General features: G+C 48.3%; 1 protein-coding gene across 1 annotated transcript; it reads left to right on the top strand.

Moving 5' to 3' along the window:
- The first annotated feature begins 134 nt into the window (after window positions 1–134).
- Window positions 135–24,257, top strand: SLC9A6 (solute carrier family 9 member A6). Its single transcript, XM_014887522.2, has 16 exons — window positions 135–407; window positions 6,296–6,495; window positions 6,846–6,923; window positions 7,578–7,654; window positions 8,554–8,666; window positions 10,221–10,326; window positions 13,040–13,181; window positions 13,408–13,513; window positions 13,738–13,826; window positions 14,043–14,156; window positions 15,695–15,806; window positions 16,771–16,924; window positions 17,736–17,766; window positions 18,932–19,011; window positions 19,598–19,703; window positions 20,896–24,257. The coding sequence occupies exons 1-16, from the start codon at window positions 146–148 to the stop codon at window positions 21,169–21,171; spliced, it is 2,046 nt and encodes a 681-aa protein (XP_014743008.1). The 5' UTR covers window positions 135–145; the 3' UTR covers window positions 21,172–24,257.
- Window positions 24,258–24,289: the final 32 nt, after the last annotated feature.

The following is a 24,289-nucleotide window of genomic DNA, read 5'->3' as shown; positions in this document are numbered from 1 at the left end:
CCCCGCTCCCCGCTCGGCCGCCGCCAGCCCGGCCCCGCTCGCTGCCGGCCCGTCCCTATCCGGGCTCCCCGCGCTGTTCCCGCCCCCGGCGCCTGCGCCCAGAGCCGCTTCCTGGTGGCGGCGGGGCCGGGCCGGTGCCGGGGCGATGGCGGGGCCGGGGCCGGTGCTGGCGGCGGCCGCGGGGCTGTGGGCGCGGGGGGCGGCGGGCGCCGAGGTGGCGGCGGCGCGTCCCGGGGCGCTGGACGAGGAGATCGTGTCCGAGAAGGCGGCGGAGGAGAGTCACCGTCAGGACAGCGCCAACCTGCTGGTGTTCATCCTGCTGCTCACCCTCACCATCCTCACCATCTGGCTCTTCAAGCACCGCCGCGCTCGCTTCCTCCACGAGACGGGGCTGGCCATGATCTACGGTGAGCGGCGCGTTTCCCCCGCTGACCTGGGAATCCCGTGCGGGAGCTCTGGGAGCCCCATCCCGGCCAGTCCCGGCTCTAGCCGGGCCAGCTGCGGGGCTGAGTGCTTGCCCGACCTCCCACTCCCATGGCAGCACGAGTGGGGCCAGCAGCGCATCGTTCTGTCGGTCCTGCCTGAAGCCCCCGGCCGCGAGGCTGCGACAGGGCTGGTTCGGTGGGGACAGCGGGACACGATCCATCCTCCCGTGGGTGCAGCTGGACGCTGCTGTGTCACCGGGACAGCCCCGTCCTGCTGTGTCCCGCGCTGAGCCTTATCTGGGTGTTGCTGGAGGGAGGGTTGGTTGTTTTCCAAACCCTAGATATGGAGGGCTCTCCAGGGCAGACTTACTCCCAAATCTCTGGCGCTGAGGAACTAGTTGGGTTTTTCCAGACGGCCTCACAGGCTGAAGCTGGCAGGGCCATGGGCTACCACGTCACCAAGCACTGGCAGGTCCCTCTTACCTGCTCCAGGGTTGAGAGTGGGGACTTGGGGCAGCGCAGACCAGTTGTTGCACTGGTCAGGAGCTTTGCATCCCAGGCTGGATGGGGCTCTGAACAACCTGGTCCAGTGGAAGGTGTCCCTGCCCATGGCAGGGGAGTTGGAACTGGATGATCATCAAGGTCCCCTTCTGACCCAAACCATTCTATGATTCTGTGATCCCACATGCTGGGGCCACAGGCTGTGTTCCCAACGTGTGTTTAGAGCATCCACATTTCCAGAAGCTGCCCAAGAAGAGTGGAGAGGCCGTTTGGGGGATTGTCCCACCCTTTGCCATGCTCAGGGACCTGCAGAGCCAGCAGCCTTCTATCCTGCTGCCTGGGGACCTGTGTGCACAAGCATATACAGAACCTTTAGAGTTCCTCCTCCTGCTGTGACAGGACCTCTCGGAGAGGAGCCCCATGTGTATTCCCACAGCAGGTGGAGCAAGGCTGTGGATCAGTGGAGTGGGGCTGGAGACATTTAGGTTTTAATTTACTGAGGTGACATGGCCTCGTGAAGTGGCCTGAACCAGGGTATGGAGGGGCCATGTATGGCTCTCCCTGGGTTATCTGGTGTGACTTTGTGTTCAGCCAAAGTAGGACTGGGAGGTGTGCTGTGGGGGAAGTGATTGACGTGGCCATGGATCTGTATCTAGGGAAGATTCGTTGAATTTAGGGTTGAGGAGGCAGCTTGTGCTGCGTGCTGTAGTTAGTGTCTGTCCTCTGTGTGCGTGGCCCTAGCTGGCTGGGGGTGATGTGTGACCACACAGAGTCAGACGTGGCTGAATCTCCCACCCAGCAGAAAGCTTTGATCTGAAGGCTGTGACTTGACCTGTTTGGGCCACTGGCTTTTGTGATCCCAAGTTTCAGTTAATTGGAAGTGTCCTTCCAAATGAAGGGTAGAGACACTTGTGTCAGCCCACAGGCACGAAATCCTGGTCTGCTTTTTCAGGGCACAAAATACTGCTCTGCATTTTCAGATTTCTTCCAGCCACCGCTCAAGGGGGTTCAGATGTTTCTGGCTCCTGCCCAGGGTGGGGATGGTCACCTCGTGGGACAGGAGCTGTGCTGTGGGAGGACATGCTTCCAGCATGGAAGGTCTTCTCTCTCCTGCTGCCCCAGAGCTCCCAGCATGTGACTTTCTATTCCATTCATGCTTTCACGCTTGTCCTCAACCTTGTTTTTCTTCTCCTGAACGTTTCTTCCTCTTGACTGTCCTCTCTCTCTGATCCACCTGAGTGCTCACTTTATTCTCAGAGCACAACCTGGGTTGTTTCAGTCTCCTGCTGATCCATAAAATGCACCTTTTCTATCTGCTCTTCTGCAGACTGTGCTTAGAGAATTGCTGGAGAAATCACCTGTCTGATCATGCAGAAAATCCCAAGTTTTCTCCAGTATCAAGACTTTTGGCATTTGCTTCTGAGGTAGTGACAGGTGCCATAAGAAAAGGGATATGTAATTCCCAAGGAGTGTGAGATGCTGTTGTTTTACTATGACAACTTAAAAGGAGGTATCGCTGTCCCTGGCTCCCTGTGATGCTTTTAGCTACAAGGAAGTTCACTGAAAATGTGGAAGAGGCTGCAAAACAGACCCTGAAATCTGGACAAGAGAAGCAATTTGCAAGAACTTGCCTTTTTTTGTTTAAAAAGCCCAACAAAAACTAAGTCAAAACTTTTGCATGTATCTCTTTTGGCAAAACACCTCAGTTTCCTTGTTATCTTTGTTTTTACTGGAAGTTATAAGCTCTTGCTCCAGGCAGATTTCTGTCGTGCAAATCACACTGTCAGCTGAGAGCTGATGTTCAGGAGCTGGACACCAGCTGGAGTAATTTCACTGTGACAGACAATAGGTGCTTAGTGCTTCATTTCAGTGTTTAAAACGAGGTTCCCACATCTGAGGTGCTCAGCATTTAGGATGATTTGTTGAACAATTTTGTTTCAGTTCTTCTCAGAGTCTGATGGTGGATGTGCAGGACCTTCTCTAGAAATTTAGTTTCCTTGTACTTGTTCCCACTTGGCCCCTGGATTGTGTGTGTCTAAACTGCTTGTTGTCAGGATGTCTTCAGTTGTTACATTTTTCTTTCCTTTCGGTGTCCAGATTAATGCTTGCCTGGGGTTCCTGTCTGCTTCCATTGTTGTTAAGTGCTGAGTTTGGTAATGTATTAGTCTCCATTTAAAACATTACCTCGGAAATGTTCAACAGCACCTTAAAAAAAAAAGCCCATGGGCTTTTGTTCTTTTTAATGAAGTCAGGAGAAATGCAATGAAAATAATCTCTTGCACTTTGCATAAAAGAACTCAATTAATTTGCCGGCTTTGCCTTCAGCTTCTCAGCTCCTTGCAGCTTTCAGCTGGCAGCTTCCTCGGTGTTGGGTTCCCTCTGCTCAGCTCAGCTCCCTCCCAGGGCTCAGTTTTGTAAAACTCCTGGCAGCAAAAGCATGTCGATACTGGCTTACAGGTTGCTGCTGGGGCAGCCCTGTGAGTGCCAGGAGAGTCTGAACCATTTCCTAAGAGCCTGTCGGAACCAGGAGCACCTGCAGGGTCCCCTGGGCTTGGTCCAGGGAGCCTGAGCTCAGGACTGGGCTTGGTGTCTGGAAAACCACGTCAGGTTTGTCCCAAGTGTCTCCTGTGAGCATGGTTGGATAGGGAGGGTTGGTCAGATCCACAATGAGGCAGGAGGGGCTGCTGGTGGGGCCATTTAGTGTTGGTGGAATAGCTGTTTTCCAGCAGAGCAGCAGGATGCTTTCCCTGCAGGTAACTCTGACAGTGTCTCTGTGTCAGGGCTGCTGGCAGGGTCACACTCAGTGCCCAGGAGCAATTTGTGCATTTGTGTATTTGCACATGGGTGTCTTTCCCCGACTGGCAGCTTCCCGGGCAGCCTATTACTGAGCAAGACAAAAAGTCTGATTTTGGGACTCCCAGACAGAGGTCCTTGGCAAATACTGTAGGTTTATCTGTCCCTTTTCCCTTACCCCATTCCTGGCCAGAATGGGAATTTGGCCCTGTCTGGAGCTTGGCTGGCACAGGGGGCCAGGAACAGCTGCCTGGATAAGGAGATGGCAGAGGAGCAGGGCTGCTATCAGATGTAGCATTGCTTTGGGACAGGGATTAAGAGTGGAGAGGTGGAATCAGGATCCCTTCTGAATTCACAGCAGTGACTCCTTCTGTCTGTCCCTCCTTCCTCCTGTGGGGCCTCTCATCTCGCAGTGCTTAGCCTGGGTGTTAAAGGGTTTGCTGGGTGGGTTTCCTTCCATCTGAGCAAGAGCAGGCAGCTCTTGCTGGTTTCTGATTCCTGCATGAACCTCTGAAATATTTTTTTTTTTAAGAAGAAACTTTTAAGAAGTCACCCCAGATAGTTCTGGAGGGCTGCAAAGTGTGGTGTACTTTAATAACCATAAGCAGATGTAAATAACCCTTTGAAACTCCTTTTATCCCAGTGAAGGGTTTTGGTTGTGTCCCGTGGTACCTCTAGGATTGCCCTCTTCTGGATGAAAGGAAAATGGGGTGTTTTGTCCCACTGCTGTGGTTCCATGCAGCCACTGCCACTTGCTCCTGTTAATTAATACATGCTGTGGCATCACGACGTGCTTGACATACTTGCTTTCAATTTTTACTTTTATTTGTGGAGCACTGGAAGATCACAAGAGCAGAGACTGGCAAAAAAGTAAACTGAGGAATTCCTTATGATGTTCCCTCTAGGTGATGGTGGTGTAAAAGCAGCCCTCAGCTGCTCTGCACAGTGTGACTGCCCTGAACTCTCCTTGCTGGAGCTGACAGTGCCTGGCTGTGTCCAGAGGGAGCTGTTCTGTGACTGCTGGGGTGATTCAGGGCAGATAAAGCCCAGAGTGGTGAGCACCTGGTTGATGGTGCATGGCTTAAAAGCGTCTGTAAGCATCTGTAATTTTAAAGCATCTTTTAGCTCACCTCTGCTGCAAAGTGCTGTATTATACCAGGGTTTTGGGTCTGTCCAGTGCCTGAGCTGAGCTCTTCTGGGTCAGCAGTGCTGACTTTGTGTGCAGCCAGCTCCTCTGCCTGTGCTGATGGCCCTGCTGTGTGTGGCACCCCCTGAGATGGGATGTGGGGGCTTTTCTTTTTGCCTTCAGGAAAAATAGCAAATCTTCTCCTGGAAAAATTGTGGCCAAGGGAGGAGAAGTCAAAAAATGGGTGGCAGATCAGGAACTTGAGTTCAGCAAGTTCATCAGCAGGAGATGCTGAATGAGCTGTGGCCCCACAGTGTCCTGCCCAGGCTCTGCTCCCAGAGAGGTGGTGGCAAGGGAAGAGTTGGGTGTTCCCAACAGTCAGAGTTGTGCCCTGCCTGTAGGAAAGCACAGAGCAAGGCTTTAATTAAGGAACAGAAGCGTCCTGGGAGGCAAATGGAGAAGCCTCCGGAGCCTTGAGGTCTGTGTTTAGTTCCCACGTGTCTGAAAGCTTTTCATAAATGTGTGGTTCAGAGATGGGGTTAAGATCCAGGATTTCTGTGGCAGCTCGGGGCCGCCTTAGTCGAGGAGTTTCCAAACCCTTTTGTGCTGAGAGCTACGTGGAAAGGTGTCTTGTGGGACACCCCTCTTCCCCAGCCTGCAGATGTCAAAACACTCTGCCAGGAGAGCACTCAACACACTTGAATCTGGCTTTGAGAACTCAGACAACAAAAGAAAAATGCCTTATAAATTGCTGACTTGCAAATTAACCCCAAAATACCCCTACTTAGCAGCTGAGCTGGAGGCAGAGTTGCCTCATGGGGCTGCCCTGGGGCTGCTGCTTGTGGTGCACAGCTGAAGTTTGCAGGGGCAAGGAGTAGATCCGGGTGGTCGGCCTGGATTGGGAAACAGTTCTGTATGTTTATATATTTATATTTCAAAATGTGGTTTTATAAAATCAGTGAGGGCTGGGAGGAGGCTGTATGATGCTGCAGCACCTTAGGAAGGATGTTTGCCAGCCTCAGAGTGTTCAGGGTGGTTGCTGGGTATCATCTTTAATCCCTGAAAAAACAAAGAGTTTGATGTCAGGTTTCAGGGTGCAAGGGGCACAGTTTGGGCACATGTGAGCAGCACCTGGCCCAGCAGTGTGAGGTGCTCACCTTAAAAAAACCCAGCGTGCCCTCGATGTTGGCTGCCCTGGAGTGAGGGTCTGACTGATTGCTGAGTGGTTCCAGTCCTGCAGGTTTGTCCATGGCTGTGTTAGAAACTCCCCATGAGCAAGGAGCATTCACCTGGCTCACAGGGGGTGAGGATGCTTCAATTCACACAGGCAGTTACTGAGTTGTGCTCAGCAGCTGAGCAGGGGTCAGGACCCTGGTGCTGCATCCATGCTCAGAGGGATCTTCCTGGGGCTTTGCTGTGGTTTGTGTCACAGACCTGTGTCCCTCCCCAGGTGTCCTGGTTGGTGTGGTCCTGCGCTATGGCATCCACGTCCCCAGCGATGTCAACAACGTCACCCTGAGCTGCCAAGTGCAGACCAGCCCAGCCACGCTGCTGGTGAACGTCAGTGGGAAGTTCTATGAGTACACCCTGAAGGGGGAAATCAGTGCCCAGGAGCTCAACAACGTCCAGGATAATGAGATGCTGAGAAAGGTAAGGGAGGCAGTGACTGGAGAGGTGAGTGGTGCTTCCCACTCCCTCCATGGGGATGGGTCCTGGATCTGCTGGATTTAGTGTTTTTATTTTGATTTTATAACTTGTGATTGTGATGAGCAGTAATTTTTATGTTGAACACAATGTAATGAAACTCTAGTTTTAGCTCATCTTAATTTAAGCTGTTTAGACTCTAGAATTTATCTCCAGAAGATCCCAGACACATCCTCAGCATGGACCCAACAGGATTCACATGGTGGGGGTACAGGGCTTCCTACTTTCTTATTTGTATTTTGTCTTGCAAAATTTTAACAAATCATTTTACTTTTTTTTTTTTCTTTTTCTAACAGGTGACTTTTGATCCTGAAGTATTCTTCAACATTTTGCTTCCTCCCATTATATTTTATGCAGGCTACAGCTTGAAAAGGGTACGTGCCTTTACAGTGCCGATGTTTTTAGTTTCCTCTGCCTCCAGAGAATTTTTAATTCTTGCGAGGGCTTTAATGCTTGCTCAGCAGGCCGAGGCTGCGGGGGTGGGTAAGGTTTTACCCAGCAAATGTGGGATTGTGAGAAGCAGAGCTGACAGTGCCCTTGTCAGTCTCATCTGCCCCTCTGCCCCAGGAAGGGTCAGCCACTTCAGTTGTTTCCAGCAAGGGTTTTTGGGGTCAGCCAGGCCATTTCAGCCATCCCAGCTTTCCAAGCACATGGGAGTGTGGGAAGGTTTTAGAAAGCAGCAGCTCTCTGAAATGCTGACTTGGAAGGAGAGGAGAGTGATGCAGTTTAGCTTGCGGGAGAAGGAAGGAGGAATGCTGCTGGGTTAGGAAATCAGTTCCCAGGACTTGGAATAGCACCTCCTTAAACACCCAGGTATGAGAAAACAGTACATTCATGTTTATTAATGCTGCATTAACTGCTGGTCTGGCACTGGGCTGTGCTGGGCACCCTGTGTGTCTCTGTGTCTGTCCAGCTCGTGGTGTCTGAGCTGGGTCCAAGTTGCTGTGGACACTGTGGGTGCCTGTGCAGGCTTGAAATAAATTGTTAGCAAAATATAATTCAGTTTTGGGGTTTTTTTCTCCTGCTAGAGGCACTTCTTCAGAAACTTGGGATCCATCCTGGCATATGCTTTCCTTGGCACTGCCATTTCCTGCCTGGTGATTGGGTGAGTAGATGGAGCTGGGCTGGTTCTTCCTCAGGGGTTTGAGCTGTGCTTGGGAGAAGTGCTCTGAGCCTGGAGCTGAAGCTGCTAATCCCATCCCTGAAAGGTCACACAGGCTCTGCTACTGCTGCTCAGCAGCAGCAAATAATACTGTGCAAACTTCTGCTGCGTGGACAAGGTGGTTGCTGTCTAATTACAAAGTGCTCTCTCAGCATCTGAGCATCCCATGAGAATAGTTACTCATGGCAAGAAAAGTTTCACACTTCAGAGAAAATTATCTTGATAAATCAGCAACTTCAAATTATTGAAAGCATAAGCCCTCATAAACTTGAGGCACAAGAGTAGAGAGCAGGATCATAAAGGTGGGTGTCTAGTGAGCACAGATGTGTTTCAAATTGTTTATCCCTCAGTGCAGAGGCTGCTGGATGGTTCCCACTCTAGATAGTAGCACACAGGCTGACATTGGGTGTTTTCCATGGACTCCACTGGTTTCAGGCAAACTCAGCATCTGTATTATCTGCTCCTCACTGAAAGTTTTGGCCATTTCAGTCAGTCCAAGGTGACTTCAGTGAACTGTGTTAATGTGCAGCACTGCAAAGTGATTGTGTGACCCTGTAAGTCTGGCTGCTGCTTTTCTTTAGCCATGTTGTGCTCCTGGAGGAGTTCTGGTCCCAGCCCTACTGGCACCATGTGAGTGCTCCAGTTCAGAGGGAGCTTTGGTGTGTGTGGTCCAGCACACACCAAAGATCACAGCCTTGGGTTTTCACCAGTGCATCCCATGCAGTTCTTTGGTGTTCTAGCATTTGAGTAGCTTTAATCTGGTGAATTCATGGAAACCAAGCCCACATGAATGTAGTTTTAATGCATTGCAGAGATGTGTAACTGCCTGTTCTGATCCCCAGCTCTGTCGTGTACGGCTGTGTGGCACTGATGAAAGTCACTGGGCAGCTCGGGGGAGATTTCTACTTCACTGACTGCCTCCTGTTCGGGGCCATTGTGTCAGCCACTGACCCAGGTATGTTACCTGCTTTCACTACATTTTGGCCTGGTTTGAGCTGTGGGGCAAAGAGGGGAAAAAGTCTGAAACCCCTGTGAGTTCCCTCCTTCTGAATTTTGGAGCTTAATTTATTTGTGACATTCTTAGAGGTCAGATTTGTCTCTGTGCCTTCTAATTTTCTTCAGTTATGTGCAATACAGCTTCAAAACCTCTGTTTTCCTGAATCCTTGTTTGCAGTGAAGTCCTAGGCAGTCTCCCTCTTGACTTTGCTGGGGTTTGGCATTGTGTGTCTGCCATCCTGTGCCAGCAGCTGTTGCAGAACAAGATGTGTAATGTGAGGAGGGTTCAGTTGCTAGTTTTAGTTAGTTTAGCTATTTTCTCTTGCTTCCAGTTTGGTTGGATTTCAGCAGGGGCTAATCTAATTGAAATTAGATTAATGAAACACCTTAATGAGCAGTACTGAGGACAGCAGTGACACCTTGGTTTAGTGATGCACTTTATAAGTCAAAACTATGAAAAACATGCCTTGTCCAACTAAATTGAAGTTAGTTCGTGATGGCTTGTAGTGGTAGCTGTTTACTTGCATGCTCTCATTTCATGTAAAAACACAGGGCCACAGAAAGGCCTCTGTTTGCTCCTGCCCTTTGCTGAGCAGGGCTGGAAATCTTCTAATGCTTAGAAATGCTGCAGATGAGCTGTTGGTGTTGAGTTCCTTCTTTGGGCTTGAAATAGAAACAAGAAGATTTCACAGGTAGAAATGGAGTATTTCCCTGTGCATAAATGGATTAAACCCCCCTCAGTGTGCCCTGAGTGCTGTTTGAAAAGACTCACAAGAAGTTGGTTGGAATTGGCTCAGCCCTCAGCCTGAGCTGTGCCCCATGTGTTCCATCTTGCTTGCTTTGGATGTTGTGATGTTTCTGCGAGGCTGATATGCAAAACCTGCTGCTTTCCATTATCTTCTTGGAGCTGCTGGATCACTGAAGAGCTTGAGGGAACTCTGATCTCTGCCATGTGGCTATAAATCACAGAAACACCCACTTGGGGTTGGAGCCGATGCCTGGCTGTTTCCAGTCAGGTCTGAAAAGTTGTGTGTCCATGCTGGCACTTACAATGTGTTGAATCCAAGGATTTCTCTCAGAGTGTCAGGGATGGAAAGAAAGGACCATCATCATCCTGGACAAGCCTGATTCATTCAGGTGGAGGAAGGCTCTCCCTGATGCTGTGAGCTAGCAGCATCCCTACAGCTGGGTGGCTCATGCCAGCCTGGTGCTGTGGCCCAGCCCATGAGCTCACACCCTGGGAAGCTCAGAGCAGAGCTTGTTTATATCTGCCTGCAAAAGACTCAACAGGCCAAGATGTGTTTTAGTAAAAGGAGGAGGAAAATGATGAATCAAATCCAAATCTGAAAGAGCAGAAAGAAGACTATCAAAGAGAGCATGGGGGGCAGCTGGCACCATCACAGCAGTGGCACAGATGTGCAGGAAGGCAGCTTTCTAAAAAGGCCTTTTAGCCTTTGATTACATGGAAATAACAGCACCTTTTTGAATGTCTCTCTATTTTTCTATTTGTCAGTGACTGTCCTTGCCATATTCCATGAGCTCCAGGTGGATGTTGAGCTGTATGCCCTCCTCTTTGGTGAAAGCGTCCTCAATGATGCCGTTGCCATAGTGCTGTCTTCGTAAGTGTCCTCTGTTTTTATTTACAATTGTTATGTGTGTTACATGTCAGGAGCTGGGGACAGCCACTCGGCCTTACAACTTCCCCCTGCATGATGGATGGTTTATGGCTTTGTTTTGCTTTTGTGGTCAGTTGACCCATTCATAGGGAAGTTTTATATCCCTCTGAAACAGGAAAAGCACCACATCTGCTTTTCAGCCCCAAGATTCCACTGAAACCCCTTGCTGATGGCTTTGCTCCTACCTGCATTGCTTCCCACCCACAAATCCCTACTTTTGTTTAGGTGGAAATAGCTGGTGAAGCAGCTGTTTCCTTTCTCTCCCCGCTTCAAGGAGTTAATGTTCTTACAGCTGGCGTTAATGCTCTTGACTGAACGCATGGGAAACTTGCTACCTTTCTAAAGAATGTTTTATATTCTTTAATATTTTATGTCCTTTGCATGCAGGACGTATTTTATCTGCGTTTTCACTGTGTTGCCGTCATGGGAATTTGTTCAGTAATATATAATACCTGCAATGGTGACAGCTTAACATATAGCTAAGACTAATGGAGAAAATATTTCTGGAATACTTGTCACTCCAGTGTGCTGGTTGTGTGGGTTTCACTGGAGGCAGCAAGTAACACACTGTGAGCTGTGTGTTGTATTTACTGAATTGAATGTTTCTGTTGAGATTTCTGGAGCTCTTTGTATTGCTAACTCTGGCTTTTTTGCTGGATGTGTCACTGCTGGTGTGAGAGGAAACGCTGCACAGCCAGATTGTGTTTCAGAAGTGATCATGAGCGAGGAGGGGATGGGGTCTTCCAGCCTGTGCTGGTAGGTTCTGGGTGGGAGTGGGTGGATTCAGCTTCAGAGTAATGGAATTCGTGGTGGATCTCTGCAGGTGTGGGTGACAGCACCACCCGCAGTGATTTGCCTCTTGCTCTGTTTCAGTGCCAGCTCTGGAGCTGTTGCTCTGATTTCCTGCTTTCCTCTCTCCACAAGCTGAGCTCAGTCCACCCCCTCCCTAAAACAGGATAATTTGCACCAAGGCAGCAGCTCCGAGTTTACTCAGCAGTTATTGTATTTTGCCCCAGCCCTACAGGCAGGGGAGGATGTGGAGCTGGGCTCTTGAGTGGCTTTTGCCCAGTCTGGGTGCCCCAAGGCTCCTCTCCTGCCTGCTTCCAGCCCTGGGCAAATTTCCTCCCGTGCTTAAGGATCTGTGCCTTTTCTGTTGCCATCTTGGGCTGGTGTGGCTTGGCAGCAGGAACTTGTTGCAGGATGAAGAGGAATTGAACCCAGAACCGAAAGCTGGTGGGCAGTGAGGTGCCAGAGCTGCAATTTGGGAGCAGAGGGGTTAAATGCAGCTGCAGGATCTCTACCTGCTTCTTCCAAAGGGAGGATTCACAGGGATTAAACTCCACAGGAAGCCCCGTGGGCAGCAACAGGGGAAATAAAGGGCAGCTGGCAATAATGTCTTATTGGCAATGCAAAAATCAAAACCAGAAGGAGTACTTTAAGAGGTTAAAATGCAAAACCAACATTCAAAGAGTTGGTTACGGAGGGGAAGTGAAACCGGTCTGGATTTTTTAAAAAAAAAGAAACCTGAAAACCCAGAATAAGAGCATGTTGGTGAATGAGAAGTATAAGATGGAATTGATGAAAGGAATTAAATCACAGAGAAATCTGCAGCTTGCAGTGTAAAAGGCAATGCAGAAAAATGAGCTGTATTAAAAGCAGGGAAGTTTAGCAAGGGAAATTACCTGTGATGTGTTGGAAAGGGAAGGTTTGTAATTTGTTTTGCAGAAAAATGTTGGTTTATAGTTAGGGGAGAAGGCTGCAAGATGTGTGTGCAAGGCAGTAAGTGTCTGTTCTCAGCAGATTAAACAGCAAACGTTTAAAGTTCACATCCAGGAGTTTAACAGAGTGAGCCAAGGGATTGCTAACTAGGAAGTTAATGTTTTCACTCAGTTTACATCAAAGAAAGTGATGTAAGGAGTTGATAAACGGGATTTAGGAGCTGGATAAGGGCCCCCCTGTATCTCAGCCTTTCCAGGTAGAACAATGGAATGACTAATGCAAGGCTCAGCTCATCGGGAGTTAGGAGGGAGCAGACTGAGAGATGGGATCAGCACTGCAGACCTGTTTGCCATCTCATCACAAAGGTCTGTTGAGGTCTGGTGAATGCAGAGAATGGTGTTGCTGCTGTGCATGGCCCTGTCTGCCTTGGCTACCCTGTGGTATTGCACTTTGGAGCTCAGAGCAGTGCAAACTAAATGCAGTGCATGTTTAATGTGGCAGAACAGGAGCAGTTACAGCTCTCCAGGGGATGTTCACATCAGCTGCCTCGGTGGAGAAATGGAGGTTTCCTGCTTGAATGCTCTGTGGTCCCACAGCACCTGGCATTACAGAGAGCTGGTGCCAAACCCCCCAAAAACCACCATAAATCCCAAATACCTCCATAAATCCCACATGTCACACGAGCCATGGGCTTTGGTCCCCTGCTCTCTTATGTCCATCCAGCTGCACATCCAGGTCTGGGTGGGGTGGCTGATCCCAAACTCCCCAGGACAGGGAGGCTGTGCAGCCACTGCACGCTGTGATCCCAGGGGATTGCAGTGTCTCGTGTCTCCCTGGCTCCTCAGGCTTGATGTTTGCAGCAGTTGTAGCACTTTGCAAGGCTCGTGCTCCCTCCAGACTGAGCAGTTTTGTTCTTGTGCTTTCCCTCTTCTTCCAGCTCAATAGTTGCGTATCAGCCAGCGGGTGACAACAGCCACACGTTTGATGTCACAGCAATGTTCAAGTCCATCGGGATCTTCCTGGGGATATTCAGTGGATCTTTTGCAATGGGAGCAGCTACTGGAGTTGTGACAGCTTTAATATCCTTTTCACTGTTTGCTTTTTTTTCCCAAGTGTTTGCATAAAAGCGTATTTAATTTTTGCTGCACTGCATTTCATCCAGATGTTTAATTTTTCCCCCCTAAATTAATGAAGGACAGTGCCATAGTCTTTTTAAGGGTGGATTATGTAGCTGTGATGCACAATTGCGTTTGATATGCTGTTAGCCTGCAGTGTCTTTCCAAATTGTCCTTAACCACCTGCAACGTCACCAAGTTCACCAAACTTCGGGAGTTCCCCTTGCTGGAGACTGGCTTGTTCTTCTTGATGTCCTGGAGCACGTTCCTGCTGGCTGAAGCGTGTGGCTTTACAGGCAAGCTCCAGCACAGCCCTGCCTCTGGGATGGAGACCTGCAGGGATGATGGGGCCACAGAGTTTTGCTTCTCTCAGTATTGATTGTAACTGGGGCTCTCTCTGCTTGCAGGAGTTTAATGATTCTGGGTTCTGGGGTTACTGCATTAAGTTCCCTACAGGCCTGGGGTGCAGCTTGGCTCCCCTTTCCTGACCAGGAGTCTAATGTGATGCTCTGCTCCCCAGGTGTGGTGGCTGTGCTCTTCTGTGGGATCACACAGGCCCATTATACCTATAACAACTTATCTACAGAATCCCAACACAGAACTAAGCAGGTGAGAACTCCTCAGACCCTTTCAGCCTCTTTGAATTTCAAATTCAATATTTTTTCCTTCCCTCTACCAGAATTAGGTGCATCTGTCTTCTTACATCTGCATTTCACTAGGATTGCTTCTGCAGAAGTATTTATTGCATGACGGATGGGCTAACATGCTTTTCTTGTTACATCTATATTTTGTCTAACTCTCTTTTAATTTGTTTTTCTCTTTCAGTTGTTTGAGCTTCTGAATTTCTTGGCAGAAAACTTCATCTTCTCCTACATGGGACTTGCACTGTTCACCTTCCAGAACCATGTCTTTAACCCTACCTTTGTGGTGGGGGCCTTCGTATCCTTTGGAGCCCAATTTAAAAGACAGAAAGAAAGGGAGAGGTGCCTCATTCCCAATTTGTATTTTTCACTCAAATGAGTGGGTTTGTTTTTTCTCAATCAGTCTAGCCTTATTTTTAAAAGGGGATTTCTGCCATGTAGTGGTGCTTTTGCTGGTTATTTTAAGAAGACAGAGATTCTTTTCCTAGCTTTTCTGTTTTTTTTTTTTTTTTTTCCTGTCTTCTCTCCTCTCCCAGCTGCTGCAGGGACTCATCATTCAGTGTGACCGTGATGCCAATGCCAGGCGTTATCATGTGGCATCAGGAGGGGCTTGGCAAAGGGGGGCTGCCTGGTCTAGCTGTTTATTTCCTCTTTTCTCTGCTAGTGCACTTGGTTAACCCTGAAAAAAAGCCTTTTTTTGGTCTAACAGCACAAAGAGTTACAGCTACAGTAGATGCCTCTGAATGATGTCATGAGAAAGGATTTCCTGTTCTGCAGGCTGATGCTAAGGGGAACAAGAGTCCTGGTATGTCTCAGAAAAACAAGAATTTTGATGGAATTTTTTTCACAGCACAGGGAAGCCATCTAAATGTGCACCAACACTGATGCAAGTTTATACTGGTAAACAAAACGTTTTTGCCAGTGCTGCTCCGTGGGTTTGCAGCAGGCTCATCTGAATTTCCCTCATCAGCTTTTGTGGGATTGCAGTGGGGCAGGAGGGGTGGAGAGCAGAGAAATGCCATTTGGGCTGTTATATTGGAATTTTGTGCTGTGCCTCTTCAGTGGGAACTGGCTAACTCACTGATGAAATAGCTCATTCATGAGAGAGATCATGAAATACGTCTCTTATGCAAATTGTGATGTTCAGGAAAGAACATAAAAGCTAGAAACATTTTCTATATTATTCAAGGCTGTACTGAATACTGGCTCCAAGATTATTTTTGCCATCTGGGTGCTGGTATTAAAAGACACAGCTTCAAAGATAAAAAGCAATATGAAGGTGCTGGTGATTCTTGTATCTCGCAGGCTATGAAAACAGAAAGAGTATTAGATTTTTTTTTTTTCCTTCTAAACGGCTGCTGCTTTCATTTTGCTGAATAATCTTTGGGAATGGGACTTGGCTTAAGGCTTCAAACCCAGCTGTGAAGTGTGGCATGCTGGGGAATGTCAGAGGGGTTGTCATAGCTGTATAACTTGAGCTTCACAGAAGACAAATAATTCTTGGGTGCAAAATGGACCTGACAGCAGAGAGCATACTGTGGGAAACAGTGGTTTTTCTCTCCTCTCCCTTGTCTAACATGTCCTTTCATCATTACCCTTGTTTGTTTGTGCTTGTCTCTGTATGATATTCCTGAATAGCAGTGTGTGCTGTGTTTCAAAGAGGCAGTAGCCTCTTTGTGCTGTAGCACTCAGAGCTGGGTTATTTTCTTTGCAGACAGAGCACCGGTGTTTCTGCAGCTCCCAGTTTCCTTCGGGCAGTAGAAACTGGCTCTGTGTGCAGATGGGATGTAATGGGAGACACAGGAAGAGCAATTTCCTTAACACGTGCAAATACAGCTTGCTATCTTCTTAGGAAGAGCTGCCAATATTTACCCATTATCATTTTTACTGAATTTGGGAAGAAGAAATAAGATTGGAACGAATTTGCAGCACATGATGATGTTTGCTGGTACGTTACTGCATCCTTCCTCTGACCATGTGACCCATTGGCACATCCTTGCCCCTGAGAGCCTGGAAATATTCCTTATTCAGCTCTGAATTTCTTATGGGCAGGGTCTGGAGGGGAGGCTGGGCAGGAAGATGTAGCAATGAGCTCCTCCTGTCCTGCTTCAAGGACATGGCATGGGGCAGGAGGAGTGTTTGCCTTTCTGGGCTCGGAAGGAGGAGTGACCGAATCATCACTGTTCTCCCCTGGGAGTGGATGTTCCAGCAGAGGGGCAGCAGGGTGTGAAACCCAGGAGGGAAGCTGGCCATGGGGGTGGGCTGTGCTGGGGGCTGGCACAGCTCCTGTGCTCTCCCTGAATTGTTACAAACCGATATGATCACGGACAAAGACCCTCTAACTAGTTAAAGTTAGAAAGTGTATGTTTATTCACTGTGGGGCAGCACAGGAGTTGTCTCCAAAAGGCATAACCGCCCTGACAAGGTTCTTTGCCCTCTGTTTATTTCCCAAGATCTTACATACAATACAAAAGCATAACCCCAGCACCTCCCATCTCCATTCAATATTAAAATGAGCCCATTAGTCGTTCACGCGTGCGCAATTCTTCTCTTGGATTGGGTTGTTGGTCTCAAAATGGGTCAGTGGTCTCAAAGGATGAAGTCAGGAGAGTCTTCATCAGGTCTCTGTGACCCTCTGGCATGATCCAAGGCCCTGTGCTTCATATACTGTCCAGGTTCTGGCCGTTGTTCTTACTGTTTTCAGTCTTGTTCTTATAACTTACTCTGTGTTCACTTACTCTGCGTTCTTCTATACACAAGCTCGCAACAGCAAACAATTAGCTCTAGCTTAAGCATCTAGTAGTCATTAACCTACCATTTGCCTACCTAACTTACATCTTGGTCATGGAAACTGCTTCTACCTTTAGTCAAAATCTTCCCTCTTTAAAGTCATGATTCATGCCATCCCTCAGGGCTGCGTGGAGCCATGGCCTTCGCCCTGGCCATCCGGGACACGGCCACGTACGCGCGGCAGATGATGTTCAGCACCACCCTGCTCATCGTCTTCTTCACCGTGTGGGTGTTCGGCGGGGGCACCACGGCCATGCTGTCCTGCCTCAACATCCGGTCAGTGCAGGGCTCCCTCGGGTTTTAGAGAGCAGTGTCCTGGTTTGAAAGTCAGGTGTCTTTCTTTGAAGTGGAGAATGTAAACCCCCTCCCTCCAAATTATTATAATTTTGGAATTAAGGGGCTCTCAGGCAAAGATATGGGAATAGGAATAACAGCCCTTTACTAGGAAAATTAAAATAGAAGTACAGTATTACAAAGAACAAACCCAAAACACTGACAGAGTCAGAATACAACCTGACACCCTGTCAGGTAGGGTGTTGGTAGCAGTCCCATTAAATGGTGGCTGCATCCTCCTGGATGACAGATGTGGTTCAGTTGGAGCAGTGCTCCTGTAGAAGGTGCAGTTTTCTTCTGAAGGTCCAGTGATGATGTGGAAAGGTCCCGTTTTCCTCTGGCATCCAGTGGAAAAAAGGCTGCTTTGGTGTTCCAAATCTCAATTTTTATCTAGGTAGAAAATGCTTGGCTCCTCCCCCTGGGTGGAGCATCTCCCAATGGGATGATGTAATTTCATCAGTCATTCAGTAGGACTCAATGGACCATTAACAGAAGATATCTCCCTGGAGGAAGGATGGGTTGTGGAAAAGATAAGGATGACTGCCCCACCTGGTTTAACAGATGGCCCATTAGCAGAGAATATCTCCCATGGAGATAAGGATCACTGCCCCACCTGGTTTGAACAGATAGTGATAGAATACATACTTTCAGTCACATCCTGTATTGCGACCTAAGACACAGAGGCAGATCCCATCCTTCCCCAGATCCTGGCCCTGGCACTGTGTGTGTGACTCTGCTGCTTCTCTCCTCACAGGGTCGGTGTGGATGCAGATCAGGAGAACGTGGTGAGTGTGGTTACAACCTGCAGGGGTTACATCCTGACCCTGTGAATGCCTGTCTGTGCTCTGCTTCCTTCCAGCTGTAGGAGCTTTTGGCTCTCCCTCTGAAAGAGTTTGCAGTCAGTGGGAGTCACAGCTTTTCTGTGCTCTCTGGTTTTCATGAGCCTTGTTTTGACTCAGCTGGAAAGAAAGGCACAGAAGCAATGCTAGACTGTTCTATCAGTCCATGTTGCTGCTGCACAGTAGATTCAATCTCTCCCTTGCTGCATTTGAAATAAATCCCAAAGTGAGCATGACATGGAGGCTCTGCCTTGTCCCAGTGTCTGGGGCAGTACAGAAACACCATTTACTAACTCATTTTATGTAGCATCTTCTGCCCCACTTTTACACATGGGTACCCTCAGCCCCTGCTTACCCCCTTTTCCTGTGGGTATTATGTGGCAGCCCTGGAACCACTGACCACACTGAGATCAATGCTGGAGCCCCACAGCCCTGGGAGTTTTCCTGCCTGGTAGTTCCAGCTGTCTCATTCACCTGTCTGCAGCCTGGTTGTGCTATGGCTGTGGCTCTCCTTGGTTTCAGTGTGGATTCTGCACCTTGGAGATTCATTTTATTCAGAGCCATTTATTGGGCTGTTCACCTCCTGGAGAGAAAGCATCAAATGTGACAGGCAGCCCAGGGCCATAAATCTGTAAGCCAGATTTCTATGAAATACATAATTGTATTCATAGTCCCCTCCAAACAGTTTTATATTTTTTTCTCTGACTAAAAGGAAGCCTGGAGTTCAAATAGCACACAATTATTTGCGTGCATCAGTATCAAGCGAGATTTGATGGATGTTGGATTTGTCAGTCACTATTAAATGTGATGTCTGGGTGCAGTTGCTGGCTCTGAGGCACTTTAAACCTTGGGGCCAGACATTGGAAGGCTCTAGCACCAAAATGGTCACTCTGTGCTTTGATACCACCTCCCTGAGGCAGTTAAATGCTGCTAAATGCAGCCTGTTGTGGTGTGAACGGGCAACCCAAAGGCTTTCCCTGAAGAGGCAGTGGGAAGATCTGTGTTTCTTTATGTCCCCTGGGGATACTCCAGTGTTCCATAGGGTCTCCTGGCCCTGCTCCAGGTCATGGCATGTTGTCTTGCCCCTCTTTACTGTTTTGCTCTCCCACAGGGTGTCCCAGAGAGCGAGAGGAGGAGCACGAAGGCTGAAAGCGCTTGGCTTTTCCGCATGTGGTACAACTTCGACCACAAGTATCCTTGGGCAGCAGTTGGTGTGTGCTGTGTCAGATCCCACTGCCCACACACCCCTCACTGGCACCAGGACTTGCTCCCTGCTTGGCAGAGGAGCCAGTGTTTGCTTTCCCATGACATTGCTGTTTTGGTTTGCACTACTCATGTCTGTGGCTGTGAGAAACGACAATTTCCACCCTCTGTCGGTGAGAATGCACAGCAGTTCCAGTCAAAGCTGGGCTCTCCAAGATGAGAATCCTGGGCGTCCTTAATCCCAGGGGCAGGTGGGCAGGAAGGGATGGGGCTTTTCTTACTTGCAGTCCCTCTTGGTGGATCTGTGCCTCTCTTCCCTTGCAGATGCTGTTCTGTGAATGAGTGGAGGAGTGATAGAGGCTGAGGGGCACAGGGTGATGGGACCAGCGAAGCTGCTGAGCATCTTATCAGCTGTAAGCTTACAGCTTACTGTGCTGTTGCACACCATGACAACTTCTGTGCTTCCACACATTTGTTTCTTTTCTTTCTGTGATTTCCTCGTAATGCTGAGTCCTTCAGTGTTGCACTCACCAACATGGCCCCGTTCCTCTTTTATCCTTAACCTTCTCTGTAGCTATCTGAAGCCTCTCCTGACACACAGTGGTCCCCCACTGACCACCACACTCCCAGGGTGCTGTGGGCCTGTTGCCCGGTGTCTGACGAGCCCACAGGCATATGAGGTGAGTTCTTTAGTGTCCTTTCTGTCCAAGTGTTGTGGGTTTGATGTGTTTATGTTTCTCCTTTGGATGCTTCTCTGCAGCATCAACCTGGGAGCATGAGGGAAATCAGATATTGAGGATGATGGATGAGCTAATTCCCGTGAGCATTCTGCTTTTCCAGCCTGCTGTTAGGTCATGAAGGGGTTTGTGGTGTATTCATGGTGGTTCCTCAGTGACTGGCTCAATGAAGTTGTCACAGCTGTCCTTCCCCAGGCCCAGATGGGAGGACACACAATTCCCTATCCCCACTTGCTTCCAGCCTTACAGCCGAGCCATTCCTGCAGCCTTTCCTGAAGCCTTTTCCTGCATCACTCACAACAAGAAAGGCAGCCAGGATTGCTGTGCCCAGAGGTCCCTTGCAGTGGCAGCTGTGCATGCCAGGAGTCTTCTTACCCTGTCTCAGAATCAGCACCAGGTTCCCTGACCAACCACAAATGGCTGTGATGGGTCAGCAGTGCTGTTCCTGTGCTCATGAGTATTTGGTCCAATCAAAGCCACTCAATGCTGTATTCCCTGTGTACCTGGCTATGGCACCAGGAAGAAGAGAGCTGGGAGAGCCCTTTTAGGCAGTCTGCAGAGAAATTCTCTGTGGTGTGAGTCACCTGGGCTCTGAGATGTGTGTGTGCCACGTCTGGTTCTGGTCACAGTGCAGGAGAGCCTGTGACTCGGTGCCTCTGTGATGCCTAGAGGAGCTGGACAGAGGCTAGGCAGAGTTAAAAGGAATAAAATGGATATTTATTGAGGAGCCTTCAAAGGCCACACCCTGGCAGTACCAGTGCCACAGTCATGGCCCTGCCTGAATGGCTCCAAGATGGAAGGAAAAGAGGCCTTGGTCATGAGATCTCACATTTTTATAGGTTTTAGTCCATTTGCATGCAGGAGTCAACTGTCCAATTAACAGCCTCAGATCAGGAAGTTTCGTCCTCCTTGCCTTCTTGCCCGCCCTCCTCTTTTCACGTTGTTTATGCTTGAAGGGCCTGAAGTTTGAAGAGATTGTCCTTGAGTCCCCAGCTGGACTAGGACTGTTTTGTCTTCACCACCCAAGCACAACAGAAAAGGCATCATCTGTCTCTGCTCAGTCACCATCAGCACACGATTGTACATAGCCATTCTGGGAGAGTTTAACAGCACTTTCCTCCTGTTTGCTCCCCAGAATCAAGAGCAGCTGAAGGACGACGACTCCGACCTCATTCTGAACGACGGGGACATCAGCCTGACGTACGGGGACTCCACGGTGAGCACCGACCCGGTGGCGTCCGGCGGCGCCTCCCGGCGCTTCGTGGGCAACAGCTCGGAGGATGCCCTGGACCGGGAGCTGGCTTTTGGGGACCATGAACTCGTGATCCGGGGAACGCGCCTGGTCCTGCCCATGGACGATTCGGAGCCGCCCTCAAACGTCCTGGATAACGCGAGACATGGTCCTGCATAAGGTTGCTCGGTTTGATTGACAGTAATATTTGCATATATGATCAAGAAGTATGTACTACCTAAAGTCTAATGCATGTCTCAAAATGTCTAAGCTGTATAAATATTATTTATATGGTGTCAAAAGAATATAAATATTCTCTGCCAAGCACTTGTAAAGAACAAGCTGCAAATTTAAGTTAAAAACTGTGTTGACTGCACTATGTAGGGTGGAACTGTTTTAGCGTAAGAGTTTTTTGCACACAGTGAGCTTCGTTAATGTGTGATTTGATGAAGGGTTTAGTTCCCAGCGGGTGAGTAAAGGAGCTGTGACTCCCTGTTCATCCTTTGAACCTGGGAGAAGAGGGTAGGGAGTTGCTGGTGAGCAGTGGAAATTGCTTTCTTGTCCGACAAGGATTGTTGAGTTTCTTTTGGTCTCTGATCTTTGGATAGTCATGTTTGAAATATCAGCAAAAAAATCTGCCCACAGACCCTCTTGCCAGGCAATGGATGGTGATAAACTTGTTTCACTGTGGGAACCTGGAGACTTTCTGCTTTTTAGTGACCCTCTGCCCAAGCCCTGCTTTAGTGGGCTCACGGCAGACCCCGGCCAAAGCTGACAGCAGGGGCTGCGGGTGTCCGGCTGCTCGGATGGGAGCAGGAGAGAGGGATGGTTGGTGTCTGTAGTTGTGTTCAGGAGAAGGAGGCAATCCCACAGAAACTACACCAGGCGTGCACAGATTTTCGGTCTGAGTCCATCTTTCAGCTGTGGCTCAAGCAGCTTTCTAGAACCAGCCATCAAATCCTCTTTTGGAACTAAATGTCACGTTTGGGAAGCGGCTGTGTCTTTGCGCGGGCCAATCCCTGTCCTGCAGTCACAGATGTCGCCAAGGTGTGCAGAGCTGCTGCAGCTGCAGCTGCACGTGGGGCTGTGGAGCCTAGCCAACCTCAAACTCGAGCTTTAGGGCTGCAGATCCACACGGTACCTCCGGAGCTCTCTGGGCATCCACTGGTACTGAAGGGGAGCCGTCCGTCCGTCCGTCCGTCCTCCCGCAGAGTCAGAAACCATTGCACTTTGTTTGGTAACTCCTTAGCATGCTGTGTGTCTGCAGTCCCCACCCGACCTTTCTTGTGTCTCTTATCATTTAAGGAGAAATGTTTGTGAGTTGATTTTTGGTTTTAATTTACGTTTTTATTTTTCAAGGAAGAGCACAGAACAATTTGCGATTCACACTAGTGTTAAAGGATTCATTCTGTAGTTATGGGAATGGCTAAAGGTGCAGTGAAACTGTTAACCCTGACATCTTTTTTCTCCAGAAAAGGGGGAATCATGGAAATTTACTGTATGTAATTTTACTGTCTATTTTATCTACAGTTTTGCTATACAAACCTTTCAGGGTTACTGGTGCACTACAGACCCATTCTCTGGAGAGGGAGTTAACCCTCTCCAGAGGGCTTAAACAGAGGTATTAAAAATGAAAATACATGAAAGAGAGCCAGGTGAGTCTGGGCACTCACAGCTCCCATTAGCTGTCTTTGGAACAAACTCTGCATCTCTCAGGATCTGACCCTGAGACCTCAGAGCAGTGTCCCCATAGCTGTTTTCCCCAGCACCACCTGAGAGTTGGAGGAGACAGAAAATCCTGAAGTTTCAAGTGTATATGTATAATTGAGAAAATAAATCCACACGGTTTGGTTGTTTTTTGTTTTTTTTTTCATTTTCTCAGGTCTAAGTAACATTGCCTTAAATTTATGGATGTGAAATGATAATTATTTTGGCAGTTTATCCCCAAGAAAATGCTTTCTTTTTCCTTCTGAACAAAATGTGTAAGTGTTGCCATAGGACTTCCCTAGAAGGGGGGTAATGCTCTGTTTATATTTGGATATATTTGAGGCATCTTCCTTGCACCTGTAAATGGCATCCCGCTGTTAACAAAGCTGTTGGATTAGCACTGGCCTTTGTTTCCTACTATGCAGGAATTCCATAAAGTGAGTGTGCATTTTATATGATGTCTGTAACTTAACTTCATGTGTATAAAAAAACAAAAAAGGAGAAAAAAAAAAGTAGGAACATGTCGATTTTAGGTTTACTGCATCACTTCTACATCCTGTTTTTTGTTCGTTCTGCCTTTTTGAAGAGGTATGATAAATAACTACCTCTTGTTTTTTCCTGTATAGCCTGACTATGAATTCAATTTACAGAGTTGGTGCAGCTGGAGGTGCAGGACAGTCCTGCTGCCCCAGGGCTCCCTTCCAGGCATTCCCAGCTGAGGTGCACATTTGCTTCAAGGTGGCCACAAGCTGATGCTTTCCCATGGCTGTGGTAGCAATCCTCTCTTCCCTGACCCTTTGACTTCAGTAATTTATCCATTCGCTGTAATCTTGTCAACACACTACCCATAATACATACCCAACTTTTGACACCAGTCACAGTTTAGTTAGTACATGAAAGGAAAAAAAGTTAATCAATGATGATTTTATGGGTTACATTTTGATGCATTTTTAATGTAACCAGGACTGTTTTGAGTACCCTTAGTCAATGAATGAATCTAAGCTTAAATTCAGGAGTGATTTTATAAATGAATGGGATTCATCCTCAGCTGATTATTTTCTGTGCTGGGCTGCAGCAGAGCACACAGGAATGCCTGGTGTGCAGAGGCAGAGCCCTGATGCTTTGTGCTGCAGATGGAATTAAGAGTACCTTGAAGAACCAGGGCCTGAGACCTTTGCCAAATAGATAAGACAGCCCTGAGGAGGCACTTTACAGCCCCCACGAAGATTTAGAGAAGGTGCCCTTCTTCTGTAAATTGAATTTTCATGGTTTTTGCACATGAAAAAGCATTGTAGGTAAAGTTATGATTTGTACTGGTACTGTCAATTTGTGTGGTAATGGCATTAACCCTGTAGCTATGGTGTTTGTGCAGCTGATCTGTGATAGCTGATGATCACTATTGGACCTTCTGTTTACACTGACTAAATCCTCTACTGTTGCGTTGTACTGTGAAAGAAGGATTATGGGCCTATAAAAGATTTTTTTTTTTTTTTTTTGAATTGTGTGTACTGTTTCATTAATTCACACGGAAATAAATCTGTAGCAAAGTGACGACGTTCCACTTGACCTCCTGAGCCCAGTTTGTTCACGG

This window comes from Sturnus vulgaris, chromosome 14 (genome assembly GCF_052056855.1).
Source record: "Sturnus vulgaris isolate bStuVul1 chromosome 14, bStuVul1.hap1, whole genome shotgun sequence".
NCBI lineage: Eukaryota > Metazoa > Chordata > Aves > Passeriformes > Sturnidae > Sturnus > Sturnus vulgaris.
This window is presented reverse-complemented; position numbering and strand designations above follow the sequence as displayed.

Bases quoted from the DNA above. Each gene is read 5' to 3' on its own strand.
- SLC9A6 (XM_014887522.2), top strand. From the start codon at position 146: ATGGCGGGGCCGGGGCCGGTGCTGGCGGCGGCCGCGGGGCTGTGGGCG. The intron at 13,182-13,407 runs ATATCCTTTTCA...ACCACCTGCAAC, and splicing joins CTGGAGTTGTGACAGCTTTA to GTCACCAAGTTCACCAAACT. The intron at 19,704-20,895 runs GTGAGTTCTTTA...TTTGCTCCCCAG, and splicing joins CGAGCCCACAGGCATATGAG to AATCAAGAGCAGCTGAAGGA.